General features: G+C 47.4%; 1 protein-coding gene across 1 annotated transcript; it reads right to left on the reverse strand.

Annotated features, from left to right (window-relative positions):
* Positions 1-4,039: 4,039 nt before the first annotated feature.
* Positions 4,040-5,350, reverse strand: LOC139706663 (sperm motility kinase X-like). Its single transcript, XM_071614914.1, has one exon. It carries the CDS (start codon positions 5,348-5,350, stop codon positions 4,040-4,042), a length of 1,311 nt encoding a protein of 436 aa, XP_071471015.1.
* Positions 5,351-7,158: the final 1,808 nt, after the last annotated feature.

A 7,158-nucleotide genomic window follows, 5' to 3' on the forward strand; every position in this document is an offset into this window, starting at 1 on the left:
TCTGCAAAATCTTGCTGGGGACCCCAGGACATATTTTTCCCCTGACCTCTCCCACCAACTATCTTCCTGGCTGCCTAGAAGCTGAGGCCTCAGTCTTGCCATCTTTAGTGTTAGAGTTTGGATATATGATGTGTCTCCCAAAAGCTCCTGCTAATACAGGAATTGTCTAAGGTAAAATGATTATATTATGTTATAACCTAATCAGTTCATCTTAGTTTGAATAGAGTGACTGAGGGGGCTTACTGTAGGCAAGTAGGGCACATGAGATGAGATGGGTCACTGGGGGAATGCCCTGGAAGGGTGCGTCTTCCCTGCCACCACTTCCCTCTCTCTGTATGCTTACTGACCCCACCCTGAACTAAGCAGATTTACTCTTCTGGGCCATTTCTCCATCTTGTGGTGTCTCACCTTAGACCCAGAACAAGGGAATCAGCCATCCATAGACTAAGACTCTGAAACCAGGAGCCCCAAATAAACTTTTCCTCCTTTAAGTTGTTCCTGTTGGGTCACTGTGATACAAAGCTTACTAAAACATTTGGCAATGTAAGGTTAGTGATAGAATCACAGAAACCAGAATCACCATGGAGACAGTCATAGGAAACTAGGCTGTGACTCCCAACACCTGGCAGGTAATTCCCTGAAGTCTTTTACCTCTCAGTGACCACTCCTCTCAGTGGTTGGGCTGGAAGCTGGAACCATGGGGAGGGACAGCAGAGAGATCAAGGAATAGCAGTTTGGGTCAGCTGATGCCAACAAAAGACCAGATGCTCATCTGTGGAGGGAGGGAAACCTTGTCTATTTTTCTTTGGTTTTTACTAAACATGTTTCCAAGCAATGATTGTCTATTTCCTGCTTTTAATTGATCTGGACAACACTGTGATTTTTACTTTGGCCTTTCCCTAGCATTTAGCATTTCTCCATTATTCTCTAAAAACCTCCTTAAGTAAAGAATTACAGAAGCAGATCAAGTCAAGTCCTACTGTGAAGCGCTTGGGGTCCCATGGGATGTAACAGTTAGTAATGCTGTGTAATAAATTACCTCAAGTTTTATGGAGTGTAAATAAAAACCATTTGGTTTAAACACACAATGTATGTTGTTGTGGGTCAGAAATTCAGGCAGGACTCAAGGGACAGCTCATCTCTGCTCTATGGACTGTTGACTGGGGCAGCTGACTGGGGGATGAAGAATCAAGATAATCTTACTCATATCCAGGCCCTAAAAGGGGTGGCTTAGGTCTGGGACTGAGTTCTCCTTCTTATGTCCTCTCTTTCAATATATCAGTTACTCTTTCAGAGTCTATCTCTTAAGCTACCTAGGGCAAATTTCCATACATAGTGGTTGGATTCCAAGAGAGTGAAAGAAGACCTTTAAGGATGACTGATACCCAGCTCTCATGTGTAGAGAGGTATTGACTTGCTTTGGTCTGGAGTGCATCCAAGACCTCAGAAATCTCTCTCATCTCTCTACTCTCACGAGAATGACTAAGACTGGGACCTCCTGCTCTGTACCCTCAATATTGAAAGTATAGTTCATACAGAAGCAGCTGGGGCAAACCTGAGAATTTTTTGGACATGGAGAATCTCAGCCCCCTCAGCAGTCAGGGGAGGATATTGGTGGAAGTGGAATCACAGCTGTCATTAAGTGATGGCACTTTCAGCTGCAAGAGCCAATGTTGGAGCTATGCCCTATAAACTGCTTTCTCTTTCACCAGGTGTTCAAGACAAAGCAAGAGATCTCCAGGTGATTTCCCACCAGAAACAAGAATACAACAGAAAGCCATTAGGAGAAGTAAAAGTGGGAAGGAATGTCTGTGTTCATTAGAACTACAAGATAAAAGGGGTAGAGGAAAGCAGATTGTTTGGGCTAGATATGGGTAGGTTAAGGATAAGGTTTGTGCATACCCAAGGGGACAGAAGACTTTAAGGTGATTCTAGCTGTCTCTTGGCCTTGAATCAACATCTCTCTCTCTCTGTAAAACAGAGATGGTATGCTCCAAATTCCTGACTATGTATTTCCCTTCAAGGGTGCCTGAAGGGTTTGGCAGAAAAATCCTCTAACTTTGCAGTTGAGGGGTTGGTTGATGCTACCCTTATCTTATCTCCCAAATTCAATATATCCCAGAGTTTATTCTTTAATATATCTAGCTCTAGCTCTCTCCCTCTATCTCTATCTCTGTGTCTCTCTCCTGGATAGACATTTGTTCCCCTGTCCTAGGTCAACCTTCTTTTCAGTCTAGGGAGTTCCTGTCCTGTCTGCTTGCCATGACCCCTCAAACCCAGCTTCTACGAGATTTCCTGAATTGTCACTGAAAAAGCAAGTCTTTGAATGACATCAGAACTCTGCAGCACAGTATAACTCCACCTTCCTGGGTGACCTGCTGAGGCCCACCCTCAGCTGGCTCACCTTCTCATGATCTGAACCTTGCCATCCCGTCCCCACAGTAGATTCTTTGAGTTCTAACAGGTGAGAGTGTTGGAAGAGTATGTGTCTTCAACCTACAGCTTCTTTTCTTTTTTCCCATTAATTGGTGCATAATAATTATACAGAATAGTGCTTTCATTGTAGCATATCCATATATGCAAGTAATATAATTTCATTAATTTACCATACTGTTTTTGCTATAGCCATTTCTCCCTTCCTCTGCCTGGATAACCAAGATAGCCCACCCATTGCACCCAGGAGCACAGGGTAAGCAGGGCACCTTCCCCCTTCTGTGTTTGAACCTGATAATATTGCATTCATGTTCCTAGGTTCAGCTTAGGAGGCAACTTGCTCTTCAAGCTTATCCTACCTACATGAAAACATTTCATGCCTCTAGCACAACACTGTCTAATAGGCACAGCACAGGAAAACTGACAGTTGATCACTTGAAATGCAGCTAGTTCCAGATGAAATGTATGGATCAGTGTAAAATACATGACTTCATATACTTAAAAAATGCAAAAGAGCTTATTAATAATTTCATATTGGCTATATGCTAAAATGGGATATTCATGGATATTTGGGGCTATTATAAATGGTTTTATTGAAATTAAAAAACAAAGGAACTGTATATCTTCCCTCCTGACACCTATCTTCCTCCCTCTCCTGTACCTATCTTCTGCAGCTTCCAATTAGTCTCCCTAAGTTCAGCCAAAAGAAATTATTATCATCAGTTTTAAGATTTTGGATATGCTACCCAAAAACTCCTTAAGACATACACATAACTATGTTGTCTATTACAATACTTTAGATGAGTAATTTCCCCATAACCCATGGTGTAATTTTTGGTCACCAACCTGTGGCATCTTTGGAGACTGAAGAAACATTAAGAGGTGGGACCTAATGGAAGGAAGTATGAGTGTGCCTTTGAAGAAGATATTAGGATTATGGTCCTTCACCTCACTCTGTGCTGCCTTGAAAGTACAAGGAATTCCTCTACCACATGCTCCCACCAACATGTATTATGCTACCACAAGCCTATAACAACAGACTAAGGTCTTAAGCTTTGGAACATAGAGGATTTCATACAATTTGATAAAACAGATTTATTCAGAACCATCTTTGCTATGGCAGAGAAGAGCAAGGCAGGGGGAAATATGGGAAGGGAAAGAGTCTCTGATGTCTCTGGCAGGTGTGGGCAGAGGAGAGTCCTGGTGGATCCAGATGAGCTCCTGGCTGGAAGCCACACAGAGAAGCCTGAGCCAGTTAGCACGCCTGACCTTGGAAGACACTGGGGTTCGCTTTGTGACCTAAGCCAGGGCCATGCTGAGGGGATGCTCAGAGCTCGGGGTTTTCTGGCTGTCCATTGTCCTGTCTCACGTGGGCATGTTCACTGGGGCCACTCTCTTGTGGAACCTAGGGGGCCTGTGGCCTCGGATCATTGGAGCCCCTCTTCTAGGTTGTAAGGCGGGTCCATGGAAGCAGGGCACGCAGCAGAACAGTTTCTGAAGGCAGGTGGCCATCCTAGTGAATCCCCTCCAGCCCCTGCTTCTCTCATCAGGCTGCCCTGGGGAGGTACCCTGAGAGGCCGAGCTGCCCCCTTGTGCGACCCACCTACTAGGGTTGGGCCTGAGGTACATCTGCCACTGGTGCCCAGGATCCTGCTGGGGGGCTGGGCTGGGAGGGGGGTGTCTTTGTGTGGAGGAAGCACAGAGGAATGGCGGGAACACTGGCATGGGTGGTGCCCTTCTGCCCTGCCCTCTTGGCCTCTCCAGGCTGCTGCTGCTCACAGGGCAAGGCAAGCGCAGGCTCACTGGGGCACTTCTTGGGGCGGACACTGGGAGGATCCATCACAGGGCCTGGGCGAGGCCCAACCACCCGACGCACAGGCTTGACCCAGAGCGTGCAGTCAGCCCCCTGGCTTCTCTGGTGCTGGAGGATAAGGTAGGTACCCATGGCCTCATCGAATTGGCGTTTTGCCAGGGAGAGCCAGGCAGTATAGGGGTCATAACCCATGTCAACCATGATGGTCATGATGGCTGGGTCGGGCCGCTTGGGGAGTGGCTTGCTGGGACATCGCCTGGGAGACGAGTCCTCGCCCTGCCTCAGCCATGGGTGCCCCATTACCTGCTCCAGGGTGGGCCTCTGCTTGGGGTTCACCTCCAGGATTTGCTGGATGAGGCTGCATGCTCCCTTGGACAAGTGCGGGGGAAGGTCATAGCTTCCCTGTAAAATCTGCTTCTGCAGCTCATTAGTGTTGCTCATTCTGAATGGCCTTGTCCCTGTCAGCATGAAATAGAGAGTGACACCCAGGCTCCAGACATCGGCAGGGGGACCCTCGAATCCCTTGTCCTGGATGATTTCAGGGGCACAGTACTGGAGAGTGCCCCTGAAGTCATGCAGCTTCTGCCCAGGTGTGAAGCTGGTGCTCAAGCCAAAGTCGATGAGCTTTATGTGGCCCCTGGCATCCACCACGAAGTTCTCAGGCTTCAGGTCCAGGTGCACGACACCCTTCTCGTGGCAGTAATGCACGACACGCACCATCTCCCTGAACACTCTGCGGACCTTCTCCTCTGGTATGCCACCAGCCTTTGGGATGTGACGCCATAGCTGTCCCCCACCTGCATGCTCCATGACCAGGTACAGATTGTGGACAGTCTCGATGACCTGGAAGAGCTTGATCATGTTTCGGTGTTCCAGGGCCATCAACCAATCCCTTTCACACAGCACGGCCTTGTTCTCCACTGTCTTGGGCACCACCTTCACTGCCACCTCTGTCCCGCTCAGGAGATGGCGGGCTACTACCACCTGCCCAAAGCTCCCCTCCCCAATGGTCCTCAGGACGCGATAATGGTCCGTGAGGGCTGACTCATAGCAGGAGCTGGGCCCCTGAGCCACTACACTACTCTCACTACTCTCTCTCTGCATCCTAAGCTGGAACACCAATTAAGGACACTAGCTGAAAAGAAAAATAACAAACCCAAACAAAACAACAAAACCAACAAACAAAAGGCAAAACACAAAACAAACAAACAAACAAACAAATCCCAAATCAAAGAATCAACAGCAAATACCAACCATAAACACCAGCCACCAAACGCGCTAACTGGAAGTCCGACAGGTCACCACCAAGAGCTTCCTGTACTTATGGACAAAAACCCACCCTCAGCCACTCTCTTATATAGCCGGGTGTTTGAGATTGCCTCACAGTGGCTCCTCGTGAGGTCAGAGCAAGAAATGACCAGTCACAACTGCCCATAGCCCCAGGGGTCATCTCAATGTGGGGGTGTCCAGGAATTTTTTGTCCTTCATGATATGAAGAAGAAAAGATCCCAGAAGCTTTTTGTTAATGTGGGCCATGCACACTGATATTTACATGTTGAGAGATGAAAATCAGTAAGATGCTTCAATGGTGTTATCATCTGGAGTAACTTTCAGCTTCTGAAGACCTCCCCATATCTACACTCAAATCATTCAATTCCCCTTTCCTCCAATTCACAATTGAAGGGGTCCAAGGGATGGTAGTGCTGCGCTCACATGGGAATGCTGTAACAGAACACACTGCTCCCTGTGATGCTCTAGAGCTAGGCATTAACACCACTGGGGTTGAGTGGGAGGGAGGGTTCATCACCCCTTCCCCACAAGGTTCTCATCAGATTTCTTGATACCAACTCTGGAATGCAAAAGGTGGTGGGTTGATATGCTCAAAATGATAAGGGATCAAATACAGAAGTCTACAATCTTAGAACCAGCAAAAGTGTCCTTCCCATTGGGGGAAGAATTGGAGGTGTTCCCACACACCTGGGTCTCTTCCTGCATCTCTTACCAAAACCCCTTAGACTGGGTAATTTATGAACAATAGAAATTCACTTCCCACCCTTCTGGAGACTGGCAACTCCAAGGTCAAAGCACCTTGTTGCTGTATCCTCAGATGATGGAAGGAATAGAGGTGTTGACTACATTCTCTCAAGCCCTGTTTTTGTTTGGGTTTGTGTTTTGTGTTCTTTGCACATACTGGCCATTGAACCCAAGGCCTCTGGCACGTCAGGAAAGTGCTCTATCACTCAACTACTTCCCTAGGCCCCAACTTCTCTGTTTTGTCTTTTGTAAAAAATTATATCACTATGTTGCTCAGGTTGTGCTTCTGTGTGGGAGCCTCCTGCATGGGTGCCACAGGTTGAGAGCATTATAGCCTATTATAGTTCAGATGTGAGGTGTCCCCTACACAGGCTCTGGTGCTGGGGCAGGAATATTCAGAAATGAAATAGTGAGATTTAGAGAAATGTAACCTTATCAGTGCATCGTACTTTGAATGAATTGACCCTCTGATGACTTAAAGCTGGTGGGGCATGTCTGGGGGAGGTAGGTCACTGGTGCCAGGCACTGGAAGGGTGCTTCATCCCTCTGATCCTTGCCCCACTCTTTTTCTGTCTCTGCTTGTGTCTCTGCCACTTTGTTGCCTTCAGATGAGCAGCTTTCTTCTTCTGGGACGTTCCCCCATAATGGACTGCCTCATCTTGGGTCCAGAGCAATTGTGTTGGCCATCCATGGTCTGAGACCTCTGAATCCATGATTCCCAGCTAAATGTTTCCTCCTCCAAGTTATTCTTGGCGGGTGTCATGGCCACAGTGATGGAAAAGCTCACTAAACACTGTCACACAGCTGGATGCAGTGGTACATGCCTGAATCCCAGAGGCTCTGGAGGCTGAGGCTGCAAAAGTATGAGTTCTCATGCA

This window comes from Marmota flaviventris, chromosome 8 (assembly GCF_047511675.1).
Source record: "Marmota flaviventris isolate mMarFla1 chromosome 8, mMarFla1.hap1, whole genome shotgun sequence".
Lineage (NCBI taxonomy): Eukaryota > Metazoa > Chordata > Mammalia > Rodentia > Sciuridae > Marmota > Marmota flaviventris.

Coding starts and splice junctions, on each gene's coding strand:
- LOC139706663 (XM_071614914.1), bottom strand. CDS start 5,350: ATGCAGAGAGAGAGTAGTGAGAGTAGTGTAGTGGCTCAGGGGCCCAGC.